The sequence below is a fragment of the Accipiter gentilis genome, chromosome 11 (genome assembly GCF_929443795.1).
Source record: "Accipiter gentilis chromosome 11, bAccGen1.1, whole genome shotgun sequence".
NCBI lineage: Eukaryota > Metazoa > Chordata > Aves > Accipitriformes > Accipitridae > Astur > Astur gentilis.
This window is the reverse complement of record NC_064890.1, coordinates 34,621,059-34,644,167: the sequence shown is the minus strand read 5'-3', so window position 1 is coordinate 34,644,167 and position 23,109 is coordinate 34,621,059. Positions and strand designations below refer to the sequence as shown.

At 46.9% G+C, this 23,109-nt stretch overlaps 1 protein-coding gene across 5 annotated transcripts in view; it reads left to right on the top strand.

The window, feature by feature from the left end:
* Positions 1-16,581, top strand: part of SLC38A1 (solute carrier family 38 member 1) — a 41,745-nt gene extending 25,164 nt beyond the window's left edge. For 4 of the 5 annotated variants that reach the window (XM_049813638.1, XM_049813640.1, XM_049813641.1 and 1 more), the window contains exons 8-16: positions 116-198; positions 1,106-1,164; positions 1,297-1,422; positions 3,615-3,694; positions 4,898-4,998; positions 8,213-8,331; positions 8,877-9,018; positions 9,127-9,224; positions 10,223-16,581. In XM_049813638.1, the coding sequence (XP_049669595.1) occupies positions 116-198; positions 1,106-1,164; positions 1,297-1,422; positions 3,615-3,694; positions 4,898-4,998; positions 8,213-8,331; positions 8,877-9,018; positions 9,127-9,224; positions 10,223-10,324 (910 nt within the window). In that variant the 3' untranslated portion in view covers positions 10,325-16,581. The remainder of the gene's footprint in view (positions 1-115; positions 199-1,105; positions 1,165-1,296; positions 1,423-3,614; positions 3,695-4,897; positions 4,999-8,212; positions 8,332-8,876; positions 9,019-9,126; positions 9,225-10,222) is intronic. The other variant, XR_007507623.1, reaches the window with a different exon arrangement.
* The last annotated feature ends 6,528 nt before the right edge of the window (positions 16,582-23,109 follow it).

Here is a 23,109-nt window from a genome sequence, read left to right as displayed (position 1 = left end):
ACCAAATATAGTTCTGTAACTGCAGCAATCGAAGAGGATGGCTGAGTGTGAGGAAAACCAGAAAGGGTTTAAGGTGTGCTCATGCTGGTTTGGTTTTTTTTAATGTTTTACACAGGGCATGGTACGTGGATGGGCGGATTCTTGTTGTCACAGTGACGTTTGGTATAATCCTCCCTTTATGTCTCCTTAAGAACTTAGGTAAGATGCAAATGCCATTGTGGGAACAAAATAAAGGGGCCCAGACATCATGCCACTGACAGCCACCCTGGCAACTCAACTATAACAAAAAAAAAATGTGCTGTCATTGTAATCTAAGCAGCCTCCCTGGTCCAGGACTAAGCTGTGTTTTGAGCATCTTGGAACAAGCAGGCCTAAATTGTCACAGCAGTTGAACTCAGTATGAATCAGCTTCATCCAAACAATTGTGGCAATTGATTTAAAAAATTATAGTTAAGAGGGATTGCACTTCATAAGGCAATTCTGTCTTATGTGTAGCCTGTAAAAATAAGTTCACAAATTGTGAGATTACAAAAAATAACTTATTTTTCTATCAGCATCAAAATTTTTAGTGATGAGGTTAATTGGAGGTATTGGACTTCAAAGTAAGGCGTGTATAGAGGATTGCATTTTCAAATGTGTTTGAGTCCCCAGAGATGCCAGTAGGTACACAATGTATTTTTTAAAACCATAGTACAAGTTTGGGCACTGAAGTCCTGTTGGGATCTTCCTTTTGAGAAAATAACCCATACTCAGCTGAAGTGTATCAGGGAATCTGGGTCATGTTCTGATTGTAACTGCACATTTTCAGGTTTGCTTCAGTTATCACAGCCTCCTTCAAAAGTTAAAATTAGTTAAACTGCCGTAAAGGTGACCCTCGGGAAGAGAAACTGGTCAGGGCAAAGCTCAGGACTGTCTGAAAGCCAGGAGGCTTGCGACGTGGGAGACTCCCACACCAACAGGACAGGCTTTTGTCCTGCCCAGAAGCTCATGATACAGATTAAATGTAGAATACATTCAAACTTTTCATGAAGCAGCAAAAAGAAGTAAAAACCAAGATATGGCAATAAAATAATTTTGTATGAGATTTCTGTTTAATTTCTTTCAGGGTATCTTGGCTATACCAGTGGATTCTCATTAAGCTGCATGGTATTTTTCCTGGTAGTGGTAAGTTCAGCTTGTTTGTTTTGTTGGATGAGAGTCACTTGATAGGATATTCACCATTTCTCTGATGTTTTAATTTTAATTTGCTTTTTATTATTATTGTTAGCAATTAGCTGTCTTCCACTCTTATTCTAGGTTATTTACAAGAAGTTTCAAATTCCCTGTGGCGGACCGGAGCTAAATACAACATCACCTATCCTATCAAATAGCTCAGCACATGAACATATGTGTAAGCCAAAGTATGTTATCTTTAATTCCAAGGTATGTTTCTTTTTATAATACTTATTTTTAATTCACATAATATATGCACCTACACCCCGTGTTCTTAATCCGATCAGCACCACGTAGGCCCTGGTTCTCCATGCTTCCACTCGTGCTCCGATGGTGAACGCACAGCGGGTCTCCTTGCCCAGTCTTACAGAGATGCCGTGCTGAACGTACCTCCTTGCGGTCTTGCTCTGCCCCGGTAGTAGATGTGCTAAGGCTGTGAGCCCGAGCTACTACCAGACAACTAAAGCTTTCTTTGGGAGAGTTTTCCTTTCCACTGCTTCTTACTATCCGTGCTGCAACTGCGCCTTTAGGCTGTAGTTCCCGAGTAAGCCGTTCCTGCATCCAAAGCCCAGAAGTAATCCCTCTGTCCTGCACACAAACCACCTCTTTGTGACAGGGTACGCGTTTCTGCAGCCATATGGTGAACTGGATTGTGAAAAGGATACAGTTGAAAGCTAATCCAGCAAAAAAGTTTGATTGCCTTTCAGCTGGATGCTTTCCTCCATCGCCACACAGCTGCAGGGAAAGTTGTGCCAAGAGAATGCGAAAGAGCAACTGGCTGTCGCTGTGGAGCAGGATTGCTCCCATCAGCTGTGCTGGAGTGCAGTGCTCGTTAAACAGCACCTTATCCAGCAGGGCAGGGTCCGCAGGGTGTCGCCGTCGCGTTCATAGGGAATGCGCGTGTATAGCACATGTGTGCGAAAATTAATTTTTTTTTAAATTCACCCTACCAGCTTCAGTTGAAGAAGCCAGTCTGGGCACTTGTCTTTAGTTGGGGGTAGCCATCAGCCCAGATCTGGTGTGACGCACCAAGAATTAGTTAACTTGGTGTGCAATAGCAGCTTAGGTGTAGGTGTATGTTAGATAGCGCTGAAGGGCAGTCGTCTTCTCCTACAGTAAACGTCAGCATTTGCCTCAGAGTCGATGGAGGCACATCGGAAGGATCAGTCCATCCGAACTAGGCTTGCTGGAGCTGAACTCTAGCGATTTGCCCCCAGGGCCAACAGTTTGCCAATCATTTTAGCAACTTCGGTATGCAAGCGGAGAGACAGTTTCACAGAACCGGAGGATGGCTGAGGTTGGCAGGGTCCTCTGAAGGTCATCTGGTCCAACCCTCATGCTCAAGCAGGGCCACCCTGGGCTGGTTGCCCACCACCATGTCTGGGCAATTTCCTAATATATCTCCACGGATGAAGACTCCACAACAGTAGCATGCTGTGAGTGAGGGAGAAGAGGCGGCACAGGCCTGGGTGAGGAAGGACCGCTGGAGAGCAACCAGTCTATTTACCGAACCTGTTGGGCCGGGGGCGTACCCCAGGACAGCTTCTGTGGGAAGGGGATGCCTGTGGCCAGAGCGAGCATCTCTCAGCGGGCCGGGGAGAGCTGCATGTAGGGACAGACTCGTTTTGTCCTCGCAGGAGGACCTGTGGTTTTTTGTGCGATCACTGCTCGTACCCGTTTCCTGGGGAGAACGGAAGTGCTTGGGCGATGAGGTCATTTGTGAAGATTGGCTGTACGCTGAGGACTGAAACCCACTCAGGGTTTTGGTGGAGAAGGGGGTGAGGTCCCCCCCGGAGGCCTCCTGCGCTTCCTGGTGACGTAACGGTCTCTCTCTTTCCCCAAGGAAAAGCATGCTCCCTCCACAGCCCTCCTAGCCCTTTTGTTGGCCTGGGAAATGAAGGGACTCAGTCTGGTACCTTGAAATATCCATTTATTTGTAAGTTCTGCATTCCTCTTCTCTTTTCTTACAGTCTGGATATGGGCTTCCTCTTCAGGACTTCAGCCTTAGCACCCGTGGGTGCGCACCCCTCTCCATGCTGAGGCAGGGTAGCGTAGCGGTGACCCACCACCCGTCCCTTTTACGCGTGACGGTGTGCAGTAGCTGGGCAGGGAATCCCATCCCAGGGAGCAAAACCAGCAGCTGCGCTCTGCGAGCAGAGTCAGGGCTGTGCTCTCGCGTGACCAACGCGAAGACCTTGTCCTCCTGTTGAAAGAGCGCCGCTCTCCATCTTTCATTAAGAACGCGCTAATTGACAGGTCGTCTGCCTTCTCTGAAGGCTCTCAACGTTCGGTTGAAAAGTCCAGAGAGTTGGGAGCTGAGGTAGTTGAACACGGATCATTTCTTCATGCCGCTGGGGGAAATATTTCTTCTTAACTTCTTTCCTGAAATTCTCTCCGAACAGACCGTGTACGCTTTGCCCACCATTGCTTTTGCGTTTGTGTGCCACCCGTCAGTCCTCCCGATTTACAGCGAACTTAAAGAGTAAGCCTTTCTCTTTTTTTTTTCTTTTTTTTTTTTTTTTTTCTTTCCCAGTCGATTGTTTTGAACGGCCTTACATGGAAAATGTTAGTGCAGAGGTGCTCTGAGTCATTCGTGCCATTCAGAGGAGATGTGCTTTAATAACACCCAACAAGCCAACGAGCGTGGCTGTCAGCTAGGAAATCTGGCCTCCCGGGCATGCCGCTGGGGCGGGGGTGAGGGAGGTTGAGGATAATGCAATACTTGGGGAGTTTTCTCTGGAAGTACACGGCAGCCTAGGGAGAGCCAAACTGTGCCGTTCGTTATTTGGCATGGGAGAGGGGCGTGTGTTCAGCTAACGGCGTCTGTTCCAGCGCAACTAAAAATCTGTTGCGGTACCAGGAAAAAAAGTACTTTCAGCCTCGCCTCTACTAAAAGACCTTTGCTGTCTTGCTGACGCCTCCGGCTGGGCAAGGCTGTGGGGAGCTGGAGACCGGCCCTGCTGCCACATGGCTGGTGGCCCCCGGGGGCCACAATGGGGTCCTGGGCCATGGGGGGAGCCCTGGGGGAGAGTTCGGGGTCCGTCAGACCCACGGGTGCCCTCAGGTCCCGGCCACTTGCTGGGTGCTTTGAGTTTTAAGCGACTTCAGCAGGTTCCCAGGTGCCTATTTAGGGCATCCCTGTGTGGATTTACAAAGTCTTAAGTTTAGGTACTGGAGTGTGAGTATTTCAGAACAAATATCTAAAAATGAAATGTTTACGCTGAACCTATTTTACAGGTCTATAGTGGTCTGCATACATTCATTATTTTCCACCCACGGGGACACAAATGTTTCTCTGCAAACGTTCAGAACGTTTGGGGTTTTTTTTCCCTTTGTGTAATTTCACTCTTCCTTTATTTTGACCTTTTAATTAAATTACCGAAGTGTTTAAGGGCCACCCCTCTCCACTCGGCTTCACCCTTCACTCTGCTTACGCGGGTATGGCCGGGGAGCAGAGCCACGGGGCAGACCCACCACTTCTTGACCTGAGCCCCAAGTAGGGTCTGTTTCCCCGGTCCTTCTCTTCTTTGTGCAGCTGTCAATGAATTCCTGTTCTAAATGAAAATGCATTCATGAGTCTCCCCAGAATTACTATGTTTATGCAAAGCCTTAATAAATTTTTAAACAGCTATTGAAAAATCCAGCCCAACCGTTTTTATGTGTTCTTTTTTTCTTCTTTCTCCAGCCGTTCACAGAAAAAAATGCAGTTGGTTTCAAATATCTCATTTTTTGCCATGTTTGTGATGTACTTTATGACTGCCATATTTGGCTATTTGACTTTCTACGGTAAGTATGCAGTTCTTTACTGATCAAAGTAGAAAGAGAATACATGTGAAATCAATAGCGTATCCCAGCTGGAAAGGAAAGTCCCATCCACTTGTATTAAAATAGTTTTTCAAGTAATTTTCCTTAATGTTTTCATATGGAAGGTACAAATCCTTTCCTCCTTTTCCCCTGTGGATGAAAAGCACAAGTGAAAGTATTATTTGCAAAAGGCATATTCAAAATATGAGGGAGATATTTGTTTAACTGAATTGGGGATTAGCTAGGCCCCACTAAGATTTGCATTCCAAGGTCCTCACCTGAATGTTGTGTACACTAGTAATGACTGAGGCGTGCATATCTGCATAAAATGAGACATATTTGAGAGCAGGTCCTAGGAAATGAGAATCAAATCAGCCAGTGCAGCTTATTCATTTTCTTATTTCATCATCGAGGCGAAGGACCAAATGTTTTCCTTGTGTCCCTAGAGCTGACCCCTTCAGGTCTCGGTTAAGTAAACTGGCAGTGAAGGTGGGGAAGCTTCGAGTGTTGTCCCAGCTCAGCCGCCAAAGGATGGTTATTTCAGTGCGTGAGACTTGCGCCCTGTCTCTTTTCACGCCCAACAATTCACTTAAAGAAACAAACAAACTATGCTGTATCGCTAAAGGATACAACACGTGTGCCCTAAAGGCACAATTATTCAATAAAGTAGGATAAAATATGAATGTTGCCCAGGAAGCTACTCCCATGTTCCGGTATAACGGGAATGCTGAAAAGTAGTGTCTTTTTCCATGGACCATTAAGGGGTTACAAGACAGATGACAAAACTGATGTTTGCCTTTTACCTCAGTCACCAAAAGGTCATCGGTCTTCTCCACCCTATCCCAAATGACCTTTTTGTTACAAGTCTCCTCGTTCATGATACCATCCCCTGTATGCCACGTGTTGCAAGAGAAAGAAAATAAGTAAATATGAAATGTGGCAAATTTTTTATTTTTTTTTTTTCCAAAGGTGCACCTATCTCGTATTTGTTTTCTCAGGCTCTCATTCAGATTATGAGGCCTTGAGTCTGCATGCGTTGAAGTAACTTGAGGTCACCTGTTCCAATTTTTCCCAATAAAACCGCCAATACGCTGCAAGTGACAACAGCCACAGCCGTTCTCATCCAACTGCTCCCGTCTAACACGTTTTCGTAGAAATGCATCAAACTAGCAGCCCCGGGGAGCAAGTGGGTGTAAATCAGCACGGACCCCTTCGCTTTGGCAGGGAGGAGATTCTGATGTGATTGCCCCAGGGATCTGAGGAGGCAGATCCGTGGCGCTCCTCTCTGGGAATCTCCCACACCCCTCAAGGACGAGGGTCTGGAGTCCATGGAGGAGGTAGGGGCTGCGTCCTTCTGGCCCTCCCGAGGGGGAATGGCGGAGGAATCCCTGGGGTGTCTCGTGTGCCTTCTCCCCACGTCAGGCGTCCCTGCTCCCCGGCGCTGAGCGCCCGCGGCTGGAAGCTGTGTGGCTCTGCCGGGGCTCCTGCAAGGGTCAGCGCCGTGACAGGCAGCAAAAGGGACACCGAGAGAATACAGAAGTCCTCCACTTTGATCCTTCTTCCCCTTGAGACTGACGAAACCTTACCTTTCCCGTGCTCGCTTAGAGTTTTCTAACCCTCTTCGCTACCCTTACCAGGGTAAGAACAGCGTTTGTATTGTGGCCATTTCTTCTTTACACCAATAGTGCTTGTCTGTTTGCTGTGTTCTCGAAAGTGTTGCAGTGATGACTATATTTACATTGCAGAATTACAGAAAAGAGGTGTTTTTCTTCCCCTAAAAGGTCACACTGTGGTTGGGCTCTGTGGTGTATCTAGCTGAAAGGAAAACAGACCTTCAACTGTAAGCCTTGCCCTTCACTTCCTACCTGGCTGCAGTCCGTGAGCGGTACAGAAGTTGCAGTCTGTGCTTGCAGGAGCAGAGTAAGCTCTGTGTCGCAGAAGCTGTGCATGTGCCCGGCTTGAAAACCCCACTCCTAATCTGCAGGGAGGTGGGAGAGCGTTTTCTTTCTCCTGGTGGGGATTCAAGCACTGCGGAGGTGGTGTTGACCCGTGGTCTCCCCAGAAGGGTGTCCTGGGGGGAGCGCAGGCATTTCGCCGCAAGACGGATCCCTCTGCCTCCAGGAATACGCGAGGTTTTACAGAGTGCCAAAGATTTTAAATTAGATGTGGCTGCAGAGTTCCCTTTAAGGACTTTGGTTTAGGAGCTGTTAACGTTTTACCACCAGCTTTCTAAGATTAGCAGGCAGAAACAAAACATGAGCCTAAAAAGGGGCAGCGAGTACGTTTTGTGGCGCGCTTAACCAGCCGCCCCCTTAGGTTATTGCTCCCAGATATTTGAAAGTTGCAAAGCAAACACGTAGGTCCCTCGGCAACTTGGTTTTCCTGTTGGTTAGCACAGGCAGACCCGCTCTGCGCTATTTATCGCAGCTTCAAGGAAACGCTTTTTGCAGGAGGGCGTCTTAAAATATGGCCAGCGCCTGCCTCCCCGTTAGGCACCCCCCAGTGATTTGTCTTGGCTGCCAGGGCCGCCGGCCGGCGTGGGGCCAAGCTGCAGGCACTGCCTGGGGGGTGGCAGGTTCAGGAGAAAAAAACCATCAGGGCAGCCCTCGGAGGAGCTGCCGAGGGATTTGAGCGCAAATGTCAGAGCGTCCCACTGAGAGCTGACCCGAGATAGGCTTTGTTCTTGGTTGAGAACAGGGGCACTGCTTTTCGCTGGAAGTTTATTTGCTCTTTAGACCAATTTACCTCAAAACCTTGTCGTTTATATTAAGTTCAGCCGTTGCAGTGCATGTGGTTATTTTTATATCATTTGAAACTTTAAAAAAAAAAAGAAAAAGTCCGTGGAACCAATTAGAAATAGCTTATTTCACTTTACTTATTTTTTTATATATATGTAAGCAAGCTTTCATGTATGTCTCACTGTTGTCTTTCCTACAGTGAAAATTACCTTAGACTTAGGCATGTGCTCTCTTGAATTAGGATGCATTCCTAAATCAGTCCTCCAAAGGATTAATCTGGAATAATGGGATCATTAGGATTTGGTTCAAAGCGCTGTTTTAACTCAAGAATGTTTCATTCCATACTCTTTTGTTTGCAGATAAATCACTTGTTGTTCAAGAAGGCTGTTGTTAAGCAATGATTTTTGTGAACGAATTGCCTGTTTGCCAGAACACTTATCTCACTGTCTTTTCCATAGACAATGTGCAGTCGGATCTGCTTCACAAGTACCAGAGCAAAGATGACATCCTCATCCTGACTGTGCGCTTGGCTGTGATCGTTGCAGTGATACTCACGGTGCCGGTGCTGTTTTTCACCGTAAGTAAAGAGCTCCCCACGGTTTGGAAGTCGGTAACAGCTGGACGTGGTGCGTTTCTCCAAAACACAGTCCAGCAGTCGCCGAGACAGTGATGTTGCAGCTAAAAAGCGCTTGAGCTTGGATCGGTCTTTTCCCATACCAGACTCCCACTAACTTCTGGAGAAGTTCTCCCTGCAGGAAATAAATTAATCGCTTTTGGTCTTAAATCTGTTTTAAATTGAATCCACAAGGGCCCTCTCTTTCTTCACACTACTTCACTGGAGCAGGCTCAGAGGTGAAGTTCATTTTTAAGTGCAGAAGGATCCCAAAAGGCATGTTAGAAAGCCAGGGATATCCTACTGCAGATGCGTGTATACCTACAGTTTTGAAATATCAAAATCAGTTTGAAGGATTATTTCAAAGGGCATTACATCAGAGACCCCAACATTTCTGACAGATCTATACAGCGCTTGTTGTCACATAAAGAGCCAGTTAAAATAAACATGGGAAGCTTTGAATTGGCTTAGAGACTGTTCCTGACAGAGAACTCTCTCTTTTCCTACAGGTGCGTTCATCGTTATTTGAGCTGGCTAGAAAAACAAAATTTGACTTATGCCGTCATGTTTTGGTTACTTTTGTTCTTTTGGTAATCATCAACCTGTTAGTCATTTTTATCCCGTCCATGAAGGATATTTTCGGAGTTGTAGGTACAGTATCCTGGTTTTGTACTGCTAACAAAAGACTATTGCTAATCAGCAACACAATAATTAGCTGTTGCTGACAGCTAACAAAACTCATTTTTTTGAATTTTGCAGGGGTCACTTCTGCCAACATGCTGATTTTCATTCTTCCTTCATCGCTGTATTTAAAAATTACACAGCAGGATGGATCAAAGTTGACTCAGAGGATTTGGGTATGCATTCCTTTCCCACCCATGGAACGCTTTCGTCTTGTCATTCCTTGCAATGCGCTAGATGCGAAGTGTACCCGATCTGAACGCGTGTGTGAGCTTCTTTACGTTGCTTTCCCTCTCTGCTTCAGTTAGTCAGCAGCCGTGCTTGCCCTTCTCTTTTGCTTACCCTGGGGGTCTCGGGGTGGAGGGGCCGTACCACGCAGGGCACCTTGTGTTCGGGGGGGGGCCCTTCTCTGCGGGGCGAGGGGCTCTTCCCCTGGCTGGCTTCAGCAAAACTTTCAGCCCAGCAAGCTTTCTCCGTTTCAGCGCGTTGATCCAGAAAGCGTGCAAAGCGCCCCGTTTGCAGTATTCCTCGTGGTTTTAATGGGCCCGAGTCAGACTTAGGGTGCTTCTATCGGAAGCGGCCAGCTGAAATTTTAGCCCTTTGGCACGTGCGAGCAGATGGGAATGGGCTTTGGAAAGATTTTCTACGAGCCCCAGAAAGAGCTGCAGCTGAAAAGATGCAACGCTCCCGTGTATTCCCAGTCTGACGGGGTGAGCGCTGGAAGCGTTTTAAGGTCAGACCTTCCCGCTCCAAGCAGAGAGGCAGGGAACCCGTGTTTCACTTGTGGCTCCATCCACAGGCCCTGAGACGAATGGGCTGAACTTCGATGGACACGTATCCGATGGGAAGAATATACTTATTTCCGTGAGGCTTTGAAAAGAGCAAACCCGATCGGTCCTAAAAACACACTCACTTAATCCTCTTTAGGGATGATCAGTGTTTAAGAAGTGAATTGAAAGGAGAAAAAAATCGGTTTTGGTGTTCAGCGCGTAATTATTAATGACGCTAATCTGTTTAATTATCTATGGGTCTTATCTTTACCAGAAGTGCTATCCCATTTTAGCTGATAACTTTGATACATCACCTTGTAAATCTCCTTAAGAGGAGAAGTTAGCATACTTGAATTAATAGTGTTTTCTTCTTATTCATTAATTTTCTCTCCTTTTTGTTCCAGGCTTCTCTTTTCTTGGCACTGGGGATAATGTTTTCCCTAGTGAGCATTCCCTTGGTCATCTATGACTGGGTACAATCAGGAGGCAGTGCCGAAGGCCACTGAAGTTCACCTCCTTCTGAAAAGAAGACACCCCTGTTTGCTACACACCAAAATCGCAACCATCCGTTCTGTTATCTATTCCATCTTTTGTGAGTTTACTCAAATCAAATCCAAATAATGATTATCCAGTACTGAAAATACTGTTATTGGGTGTATTTTCTTGCAGAAAACAGACTCATTTTTCCAACAGGAAATCACTCTGTCCCCCGATACTGAGTTATCAGATCAGCGCTAAGTCTGCGTTAATTGTCTGTGAGACTATATAGAGCGTTGCTCATAGGAATTCATCACAATTAATTTGTTTCCCCTCTTCCACCCATGAATTGCATTGTTCCGTTATTATCCTTAGCCCTTCAACCGTAAGCTCTGCTCCTTTAGGGCAGAAGCGCCTGTTGTTATCAACCCCAACTGGAGTGATGTCAGTCCACACCCTTCCTCCTCCCCATCTTTTAGCCAAAACTCCATTCTCCAGTTGTATGCATCCAGCTTGATGTTCCGTTTGTTTGTTCTGTTGCTGTTTTATGCACCATTTGCCTCACTGGTTTAAGTGTAGCATTCTGGATACGGGCACGAAAAGCACCACGAGGGCTTAAATGAGTGTTGTAGAAGCGTAGGTCCTAAATGTGGTGCTTCTCTCTGATGTTCTGGTGGAGAAGCCAGCCCCAGAGGGCAGGAGAAGGACGGCCACCACCAGCAGCCGCCGCTCCCCTGGCACACTTAAGTTGGTGCCCGACCAGAACTAGACTTGACCCCAAACCATGAGTACTTGAACCTGAAGAGAAGCAGACGCTTGGGGATTTCCGTAGGAAGTCTGCGTTTTCTTCAGCGTTAAACTGTTTACTAATGCCCCACTTCTCTCATAACAAAAAAAAAAAACCAAAAAAAACCCAAAAAAACAAGCTCCAGTTTTATCAAAACCTAAGCATTTAATCATACCTCATGCCTTTTCCATTCTGGGGTTTATTTGTACGTACCTTGTAGAGACTGGCTCCTCTCTTGTGTCTTATCCTCCTCCCACTGAAGTCAGTGGGGTTTTGGACAGCAGTGGGAGCAGGATTTGACTCACCCTGCCAAACTACTGGATTTCTAATAGAAATCGAAATCTGTAACATGTCTTTAAACAAACAGAAACACTTTTGATATTTAACATGTTTCATTTACATTTCCCATCGATTCTCCATGACAGTGAAAGAAAAGACATTCAATTACTACTAGCAGAAACACTGTAACTTGCATCTGTTGTCCACAAAACAAGCATTTGCCTAATGCCTTATAGCTGGTGTAGAGAACTACTTGTAGAGACTCAAAACGCTAAGCAGGTGATCGTTAACCATCCTGAGCAGACATCTTCTATTAGTGCACTGCCAGCAGCATAAACATGTTCACTTTGTGTCATTCACCGTGCGAGCCAAAAAGCGTCTCAAAACACGAGCCCGGCTCCCACCGAAAGAACCGATGGCTAAAGGGAGCCCCGCTTCACGGCCAAGGGCTGAGCGATGCCCTCGGTATGCTCGAGCCATACCTGTCAGTAAGCAGCGACCCTCTTGTTCCCAGTAGCCGGTTCATTGCCGACTCCCCGTTGTAACTGTGGAAGGAGACCGTCATCAGCGGTGGGGAACCTGCCACTGCAGCTTGCTCTTTTTAAGCTTAGGGATGGAGAATTCGGGATCTTGGGATTTCTGTGAGCTACGGAATGGCCTCAGTTGCCATTGCCTTGTCCCACATGGCTTGAAGTCACTGAGAGTGGAGACCCCAAAGCACTTCTCAGGACCTGGAGTTGGTTTCTAAGGGTAACATCCAGAGAGGTTAGTTTGGGGCCTTCCCCGGAATTTGGGCATCGAGGTGCAGAGCATTCATGCTGCAGAAACCAAGCCTACTAAACCCAGACTTCTGGACCTGTGCCTCAGCCTAGGCAGCGAGGTACCCGGCTCTGCCGATACCCCACTGTGATCCAGAACCATGCGCCGCCTGCCCAAGTCCTCGGAGCAGCCCAGCAGCAAGAACAAAACGGGAAGCCTCTTCCCACCGGGCAACGCGACCTGCTAGGCTGCAGAGCGGGGTTCCCTTATTCTATCTTCCTCCTGACCCCTCAGACCCTCACTCGCAGGCTCCCAGCAAGGTCTCTTGTGCAGCCTCCTTCCTCCCCAGTACCCCCCAGCCCAGCATTTAACACAAGAACCGCTGAGCGACCTGGGACCCCCGGCTTGAGCTCACTCACGCTGTCCTGCGGGTGGTCTCGCGCCTTTTCCCGTGATGGCACAGGTCACCGGTTCTCTCCGCGCCGTCTCTTCGTGAGACTGATCCCTGCCCTTGCTCACGGAGAAGTCCATACCGTAGCCTACAAGCCTAGGTGTTAGTCAAGCTCTAACTGGAGAAGAACCTATGCTTGGTTCCCAACTCCTCGCAGCTCATTCCAGGCATCTTCCCAGCTCGGGGTGTAAGTTCGTGGCTCGCCTTTTGCAGGCACCCAACCCTCCCTGGTCACTGCAGCAGGAGCCCAGCATCTCACTCCGTTCTCTGACTCGGCTTGCTGGGATGGCATTTCAGGTTTTGAGGTGCCTTATAATCTCTCTGGATCTTATCCTAAAAAACCTACCTCGGACCTGAGAATGCTGTACAGTGTTATTCTCAAGATGCTCCAGGGCTCTCCTGCCTTCCTCCCCGCTTTATCCTTCTACTACCGATTTCTGAGCAGTGCGGCGCTGTGCATCGGGGGGGCGTGAGAGAGGAGATCCTGGGAGCCACTTTAAGTACCCGGGTACGAGCTGGAGGTCTGATCTGCTGCACAGGGTCCCAGCAAGGTCACAACTGCGACACCTCCCTCCCACCAACCCCCCAAATAGTCTGTAGTCTCGTGTTTAAAATACCAACCGTTGAGTTTTGGCACCCAGCTTCCTTCGACTTGAAGGGCTGTTGGGTGACTGATTGCTCCTTGCATCTTCCCAGATCTCCTCCATCACTACCCCTCTCTCCCCTCTTTGCTATTCTGCCGCCTTCTTTTTCCCAGTTTGTTTGTATACTGGAGTTTTACTGGATAAATAGGGAGAAGAATGAGCTGGGTGTGTGCACAGAGTGAAATTACCCGAGGTACTGGACCATCAAAGCACATCTTAGATAATGAAAAATAGATACCCAAAATATTGAGTCTTTAATCAGACTTTGTTTCTGGGTCTCTGGAAAAAAAAAAAAAAAGAAAAAAAAAAAGAGGGAATTTTGCTTAGACTGATTTACTGGCATCATATTTATAGATATTTATGGAAAGGAATCATGTGTTTATTGATGTCTGTGGTAATGAACGTGAAATAACGTGCTTTTTGTTTTCTCATCAGGTTTATACATTCTTAACAGAATGCAATAGACCCTGCTGTAACTGTCAACATCAGTGATGGATGACAATATTTGTATGAGGTTATCTGTAAAATGTACTGCTGTTATTCAGTTCATTTGGAATAGTGAACTTGTAGCCAACGATGTACGAGTCCCACATTTTAGCTAGGATTTTAAGAGCACAGTGAAATGCTGTAGGAGTTTCTCTGTTGTTAAATTAATAGGATCCAGAGTACCGTATCTACTTAGTAGGTGGTAGCATGCTTTCTTTTCATAGAGAGTTTATCACTATTGTGAGCACTGCAAATGTCATAGACTGGATGCAAAATCGCTCCTAATACCTACAACAAAATACTTTAAAATTCTCTTTTGTGTAATAGCAACAATTGAGTGATGAGGGACAAGGAAGGACTAATTAGAAGCAGAAGCTCCTAATAACATCGTAGGAGTTAATCCTACACTTAAAAGATGGCCTTGCTGCCTCTCCTGGTCCACAGCACATTGCAAAGAAAACAGTCATGAGCTTAAAGCACCCTTACAGTTGCAGAATACAGCTGCCCTTCTCTGTCCGACGGCAAACACGCCTCATAAGTAAAACACAGTAAATTGTTATTCGGGAACAGTGGCTCGGGAGCAGTGACCTCTCTGGGTGATGCCTGCTCCTGGTCAGAGGGCTGATGCCAAATCCGCGCACCAGCACGGACCTTTTGTAGGGCTGATACTGACCGAGTGGTGCCCTGCCCGTGTACCGGCCCACGGCAGAACGGCTGGTCTCATCCTGCGAGGTCAGGGATGGGGATGCCCATCCGCTCCCGAGGGCTGCTTTTTCCTGAGCCACACACCGACCGAGCCTGTGCTCCACTTGCAATAGGTCACGCGTGCAAATGCAGGTTGGATGATATATGGGTCGTGTCTGTACCTCTGCCTTACAATGCATAAGCACCAGAGCGCTCTCTGATATTGAGTATTAACAGTAACAATTAACAGTATCTCTAGCTTACCTTTAAATGAATGCATTTCTTTGCTTGAACCTTACATTAAGGCTAAAGAGCATCTTGGTCAAAACAAAACTCTTTCCACGTGGTGGTGTCCCACCTCCAGTCCTACCGTCCCACCCCAGTGCCTGTAGGAAAAAGGCACAGCAGAATGTACTCGGCTCCATCAGCAGCTCCACGAGATGGCTTTATTGCCTGGCACCAGGGTCCTTTCTTAAACAATTCCCCAGAGCCCTCGGTGTCAGGAAAATCCTTATTTCCTATAACTTACACAAAGAATGTTTTATTTGTATCTAATGTAAGGATTTCTGTAACAAACTGTGAAAAAAAAAAAAAAGATAATGAATTAATAAAAAGTACAGGGCTGGAAAGGTCTAGAATTCACAAATTGTACACATGCCTATGTTTCTGAAGACAAATCTATGCAGTTGTGTTGTATTGTAGGAAATTTCATTTTTATGTACATATATATATTGTAAATAAATAGGATGCTGTATATTTTTGCAGTTGTTTATCCCCTATGATATAGAAGTGTTGAGATAGGCTCTGCATATTAAGAATAATTTTAATAGAAATACAAATACTGTAGCTTCTGACTTAGCAAAATGTATATCCTTTCCTTTCTCCCAAGAGTTCAACAGTTAAATCCTAAACTCAAAATTATAATTACATCGCTAATGTAACAAGAAAAAGAGAAACAAAAGGTCCGGTGAAATCGCTAGGACTAATTCCATTGCGTGACTCCCCGTTTTCTCAACAGCAAGCTAGCCAGTCTGCCTGCTGGGTAAAACATCTCCCTCGTAAAGGGTCCCTTTGGTACCCAGACACCTCTCACCTCCTCAGCCGAGGTCGGGCGGTAGTAAAATGCTGCAAAGGCTTTATGCAGAAACCAGAGCAAACTGCAGCCAGCAATCTGACCCAGCATTATGCCCTGTTGTGTCCAGGCGCCTATTTACCCAACCGGTACAAACAGAAGTCGAGGCAGGACTTCTGCATTTCCATTTGCAGCCACCAGAAATGCCTGTAGTTCAGAAAAAAAAGCGCTACAAGCCAGGGGCGGGCAGCAACCAGAGCAATTCGTGCCATTTCTAGCCCGCTCCCTTCCTGCAGAGTCCTGCGGCTGCTCCTCCGACGCAGATCCCGGCACGCCGCTATCCTACGACCAAAACGCGAGCACCCGAGGCTGGTGAGAGCATCCCCGGCCGGGGACTGCGTGCGCATCCCACCCTCCGAACGGGCAGAGGCCACTCGTTTTTGTCGTGGGATAGCTGCGTGGCCAGCGGTGCGGACGACGGGAGGGGAGTGTTGTATACGTCCCCAGAGTGCCTCCAGCAAGAGCCTTGCCTAGACTTTCTCGCTGAGTAAAGCCCGAAAATGTGGTTTTTCAGGATTGTTGAAAAACGGAGGTTGAGAAATGGATCTAAAAATAATTGGGCTTTTTTTCCATGTATACTTCATGGTCTTGGATGAAAATGAAACTTGAAATAACATTTGCTTTCACCATGAGCACAAATTTGAGGGAAAAAACCCTACACGCAGTCACTTCTACGGAGTTTTTCAAATTAATACAAGTGTACATTTTGTTTTCAGTGTTATAGCCAACAAAATATAAACTGTAAAGGTATTTTTCCACAAGACTTGAACTTTAACTTCTTTATAGAAACCTGTTTTTAGTGTCCCAAGGTATGTTAAGGCTCACCCCGATCTAAGTATAAACAATACTGTTTGAACGATGTATGCTTGATACGAGCTCGTCTCTAATAGATTGTCGAAGTGAGTCATTGGTAATATTTTGCTCCTGCTAACATCACCATACTTTGTGCTGCTCATATCCAAATAAACGATGCAGTTTTTCAGTTTCTGTGTGTAAATAAAAGAAAAAAAAATGTATTAAGTTCTATAATCTCTCTGTTACCTCTATAGTTTTTAAACATTAAAATTGTGATCTAAACTAATGTTGGGGCCATACTCATTCTTTCAAAGGGATGACTATATACCATTATAATGCCTTAAACAGCACGTACTCCCTGCTCTTGTGCAAGTATTTTCACAGAACTCGGGGCGTGCAGCTCTTGCAAAGCCAACTATACTAGACTCGGTGCAGTATATAGAGCAAAACATCAATAAATGGCTAAGGAGCATTAATGTTAAAGTTTCTGATACAGTTTTAGAGGGACCTGAAGCCAGGGCGTATGGTCACCACAGACTGGGCTTGCTGAAGATGACAGCGTTTCTCAAGCCCAGTGCTTGTTTCTGGCTGCTCCTTGAAGAGCATCCCAGTGCCTGCCAGTCTGTTTCAGGGTCAGGTCAGGCAGTTCAGCTTTAAGGGCTGCTGTTAAGAGCTGGGTTTGAGTTCGGACGCCAAACTGGTGCCTGGAGTGGCTAAACTCCTGCCGGACCTTCTCTGCTATGGGAGCAGAAGCCATTAGCAGATGGATAAGGAGGACACCCAAAGACAGTAACGTCTTAAGCATTCCCAGCTCGATCTGCCAAAGTGCCTCTGTCAAAGCCTTAGAGGGCTTCGAGGAAAATGCGGATTTTTTTGCCTTTGACCGCTGATTTTACCAGTGCTCAGGTTGTAGTAACCCCTTACCAAAAGACCTCTTGGCTAGAGTCCCAGGCATATGACCGAAGAACTCACCTGATGAACAGGATGAGTACAGCCAACACCTCGGTGGCACAGCTCCCTGGGCCCCCCTGCAGGAGAAGTGATGGGCAGGATTTATGTACCAGAGGGTCCTTGGCAAGCCTTTGTCCGGCCCCCAAGCCCAGGGACGTGTCTCAAAGCCATAATCCTGGGAGCACAGAGGTAGAAGCTTCTGCATTGACGTGGTCTAACAGTCTCTCCTGTTTGGCATACCATTTGCACCCACTTCTCTACCCAGCCAAGTTTAATCATCTCATAGCCGTACCTTAAGACATAGAAACATGGGTTGTGGAGTGGGGGAAAAAAGAGGAGAAGCTATAGTTCTTTTTTTTCCTCCACAACAAACATCTGTCGCCTTCTGCAGTGCAGTTTGACAGCTTCCCCCTAAAACCAAAGCTCACCTAAAACCACACAGCCAAAGGGAAAACCACCAACCTCCTTCCCAGCTACACGCTTCTACCTTTGGCTTGGCATGGCCTTCTTGTATCCCCAAAGTCAGCCAGATCTCTGAGTTCATCTGACCAGTCCCTACCCTGGGGGAGAAAGAAAAGGAAAATGACTACTTCCCAGGGCAAGGGATGCAGCACTGTCTGAAGGAAAAGATTCCCCCTTATGGTTCAAGCGGGGTCTTGGCTTGACTTAAGTTCATGTGAAATAGCAGTTAGTCTTCAGGCTGAAGCCCAAATTCAGGTCACTGTTAAGACGTCTCATTCCCCACTACACCACGAGCTGGAAGTAAGGACTCACGACAACTTTAAGAAGTGCGGAGTAAGTGGAGATGGTAGGAGCAGGGAGAAATGGTAAGTCCATTTCCAAGCCTTTCTAACCACAAACCCAGGCTAAACTGAACGTGGGCTTCGCTTCTTACACCCTGTTCTCCTCCGACCCATGCAGGGCAGCAGCACCATTTGCTTTGCAGTCGGTTGCGTTCGCAATTTCTCGCTGAAATACCGCTTAACACAGATCCCAGTGCGGTTAGACAGAAGATTTCAGGCAGCTGGGCATCTGTTTTGCAAATATTAAGTGCCATGCATTTCTCTTTCAGCTTACAGAAAATGGAGACTCTTAAAGCTGTTGGTGTTGCGCTGCCGAACGCCACAGTGCTGGCAAGGGACGGTGCTGCCGGCTTAGCGTGCTTCAGCCTTGCCTTGGCTCACTGCTTGAAAAACATGAGGTTATTGGGATTCTTGGAGAAAGCTGTAGTTCGGCCGAGGCTTAGACAATAGGGCTAGGAAAGTAAACTGTCCTCTTGCCGGTTACGAAAAGCTGGTGAAGTTCACCTCGTTTTTTGGTGGCCATCGTCACTTCAGACTACACCCTTTGAATGTACCAGGCCTTGACGGTGCCCATGACACGCTCCCACGATCTTCCTTCCCGGATACCTTTTGGGACCCGTGCTCAGCTAAGTGCCCCAAAGCGATTCTTTCCAAACCCCGTTGTTTTCCCAGCAGTGCTCACTTCACGTAAGCTTTGCAACAGCTGGAGCATCCCCGTTATCGCCTGTTACAAAAACCTGCCTGCCCCACAGCCCAGGCAAAGCTGCCGGCTCCCCTCGCCTCGCTCAGGAGGGGGTTTGCTCAACCATTCCCCTTGCACAGCACCGGACGGCAACAACCCTTGCGTAGAGGTGTCTGACAGAGATTATTAGAGAGGTGAAAACCAAGTCTCGGATGCAGGACCATCCGTGGCTGCCGTTTCCCTTCTCCAGGCTCGGAGCTTGTGGTGGCGAGCAGCCGATGAGGAGGAGAGGGTCTGTTGGCCAGATGTCTTCTCGGCGCCCAGGACCAGCCCTCGGGAGCTCCTGGATGCGCAGTCCGCCGCAGAGATGCGGCGAGCGCGGGGCTCGGCAGCACCGCCGCAGGAGCCGAGCACGTCGAGGATAAAAAAGCAGTTGTTCTACCCCGGGTAATTATAAGGGAGCGTAGCGGAGTTAGGCGCCAAGGTATTGGAAAGTGTTATGATAACAAAGAAACTCATGAAGAGGGTGGAGAAATTTTTACGACGTGAGATCAGATTAATGACCTGTACAACGGCTGCAGTAAAAACAGCAGCATACAGATGCTACAACATTTGTAGAACACATTTCTTCAAACCATAACCAAAGCCTGTAATTTACTAGGATGTTAAAAAAAAAAAAAAAAAAAAAAAAAAAGAAAATAAAGAAAATTATACGTTCACTGACAAAGCCAGTTCCTGCAGACTCTGAAGTCTCCTCGGGCTTGGTGCAGGCAACGGTTCCCACTTGTATTTCTTACATGAAAGCTGGACCTCCTATTAATTTTCAGATACCGTTTGTAGATAATCAGAGAAGTACCAGATGCTGGAGAAACAACTTCCCTGACATAACGAGGAATTATATATCTCTTGCAATTAGATCATCATAAAATGAAAGGAAAACAGGCATCAGTCTGCCATTCTCGCATCCAGTGGCATTTAAACAATGAGTGCAGTCTCTGTTACTACCGCTGGCAGGCCTCCAGCAGCACTTCTGAAAAGGCAGCGTGGCCTCCCTGTAAATTGATAAACAATCTTGTTGAGCAACAGGCACAGGAACATTCAAGCCTTTGTTAAATTTTGACTCGAGTGGAGAACTAATTGGCATCTTTCCGGGCAGAACAAACAGGGTCAACTTCTCCGCTTTTCAGAGGCAGATTATTTTAACCAGAATCCGCAGTCCCTGCAGTTAATGGAATAAAAGCCAGGAATGCGGCCACTAAGAGACGCAGGAATTGTTTGTTTTCTTCAAGAGTTCTGGTAGTGAAAACAATAAAACCCGGTTGACAAAAAAGCCCGAATAACTGACTCCTAGCTATGCTGATGGCTTCAACACACACTCAGTATCACTACAAAAGCAGATGTGTCATCTTCACGCGGGATGCTGATTTCCTAGCGTAAGATGTGACTGTACTGCTTAGGACCAACCTAACCCAGACAGGGGATGACATTCTCGCCTCTGCTCTGGGTCGAGGAGTAAAGAATGGCCTGAAATCTTTCGTACGGGGCTGCCAGTGCCCACCAAGAAGCAGAGTACTCTCTCGGGAGTGGAAAGTGTGCTCAGACGCACGTGTGCCATCTAATTATCTTCCTTTGCCCAGCGTGCCGGCACGTCCCTGCCTGCTCCAGATTACACGGCGGCAAACTCAGCTCTTGGTGGGAAGAGGCAGCTCCTCCTGACGGCTGACCAGAGCGTGAGTCCCGCCAAGCACAAGATTGCACCCCACGCAGTTTGCAAACCCCACGCAGGCAGCTAAAGCACAGAGCAAGTGGGGTGACGCTACGACACCCCAGGCAAACACATCACCGACGCCTCGACTTCCCTGGGGACCATCTCACTATCCTAAAAGAGAGGACAATTATAAATCAAGTCGTTCAAGTAAGAACATGTCTATATTTACATTACAACTATCGAGCACAGAGACCACAGTCCTGTTTGCTGCAGAAATAACCCATACTTCCTCTGAGGGCATCTGAGCACCCCTCTAAGGGCTCAGGACAGTTGTCTAAAATTAGAAAGCTTTTTTTTATTTTGGTAGTTACAAACAGTCCAGATGCCGGTAAACAAAATAGGTCAAAACTAATAGCTAGAAAACAACTCTTGCGACACGATCTTTACCTACCCACCTACCTCTGAGGAAACATCATGGTTAGCACAGCTGAGCAATGAAAACAGCACTCACAAAGAGCAGGATTCATCGAAGCTGGCTCTGAGAGGTGTACTTTTCACAAGGTCACAGACAGGCCGAGGGCATTTTTACCCACGAGAAGAACATGCAGTGTTTCCAGCCCCACTACTTTAAAGGTGCTGGCTCAGTGGACCTCCCCCAGTGCTCCACCAAAGGCAGTATTGTCCCAGCACACAGCTGGTGACGCCTCTGCTACCTTCCTGGGGAAGTGCGAACTTTGGGAAGTCCTACGGCTCAAAGCTGCAAAAGAGATTTCGTGTGTCCTTGCCATGGATCTCCCCAGCAAATTTTCAATCCCAGGGACCTTCCAGAGAGATCTGGATGAGCCCAAGGCAGAAAACCCACAGTCCAGTTACAGCAGACCAGATTAGTTAGACAGCACCCATATACAAATGCTGTGCATTTTCGAAGAATTAAGAGCTAATTAACGACTCACAAGGATGCCATTTAGAGTGCCAAGTTTTAGAAGCAAAGAAATTCGGGCACAAAGATCTTGGGTTGGTACAGAGCTTATTTCAACAAAGGTCACTAGCAGCCACCACTAAGTGGTGGGAACACTACTGAAAAGGACCAGACTAATTTACTAATTAGATACACAGAGCTATTCCCAGGCATTACTTCCACAGACTTTCCAAGGTTCACAGCCTGCTGTGAAGTGGTTGAGGTCCGCTGTGGTCAATGGAATTAGCCTTAGATTTATATAATCTGATAAAATGTCTTTTTTTGACTTTCACAAGCTGAAGAACTGCCTTATACTAAGATACTAAGTTATTCGTGAATTGCTTTGGGGGGATGAAGGGGACAAGAGAAATGCTAGGTAGGCTTGAAGTCTCTGTGTCTTTTATTGCTGATATAGGATTTATATTTTATTGGTTCCAACCTTGGTAAGAAATGAAAAATTATCTAAACAAACTCCGTAAAAGATGTGGAGAAACAATAAAACCCCAGGAAAATAAACAGCAAAGGATGCCAGTGTCGCACTGCCGAGGAAAACATATTAAGGAATGAAAACTACTGCGTTGGAGTTGCAGGAGCTCCAGGTTTTTAGGGCAACATTATTGTAAATCTCAGCTGAGAATAAAAAAAATGAAAGGCAAGTGCAAGTGTGGGTGTAAGGCTCAGTGAAACCCTATCTAACGGGGGAGGCCCACGCTGTGAGGAGCTAGCCGAGATGGCGAGTGATGGCTATTGGGAACGGCACAGCTGGGCACCAGAGTCTTCTCTGTTCCTCTGGCAACATTACTTTGCATAGGCATTCGTATTTCTAAGTGTGTCTTTAGCTGTTGCTGCTCTTTTTCCTCATCTCCATAGTCAGTTGAGCAATAACATCATTAGCTATATGATTTCTCTTTGTGGGCTGCACGTGCAGACTAATTCCTGATACAAATTTATCATTCTTATCCAAGTCAAGAGGTAAATCAGCACCGACACCAGCCGTTTAGCACTAAACCAAGAGGCTCTGCAGCAGAACTGCATGCTCTAGAAAATACATCTGCTCTCAACTCTGGTGAAACTGGGTCACCAAAAGTATTTCCTCCTGCGCTGTTGTTTTATATCTGAACACACAAGAAACTGAAGTGTTACTCCAGTGTACAAGTTCTTGATGACCCGTGGAACGAATCCACCTCACCCGGCAAGGAAACGAACGGCAACCACAAGCCTTACTGGGACTCACAGCATTTTTCACAGGGTTAGGTCTGGGATAAAGACGGATACCTCACGTTTTGCTTCAACACCTGAAAAAACCCAGTCATACCACGATGCCAACGCGTACGTGTCATTCAGCAGCCCAGCTCACGTTGCTTGTGACAGCCTTAACCTATCTGCAAGACACTGGGTGCCTGCTGCTTTTTCTGTTTCAAGTCAGCAGATGGTGCTTTGGGAAGGACCGTCTTCCATCTTGGCTGATTTAAAGCCAAGGGAGTTGGGTAGGGCCCATAAAGCGACGCTCCAGCAAACTGCACGGCGCCTGGGAAGCCTCGAAGGGGAGTAAAAGGAAAAGGTTGCACACATAACCTCAATACCGGTCGAAGGAAAGACTGACAGAGGGTCAGAAAGCTTTGTGTGAAAACATAGGTCCCTTGATGAGCCATGCCTTCATTTTTAGTAATGTGCTACTCTCTCACCTCAGCATTT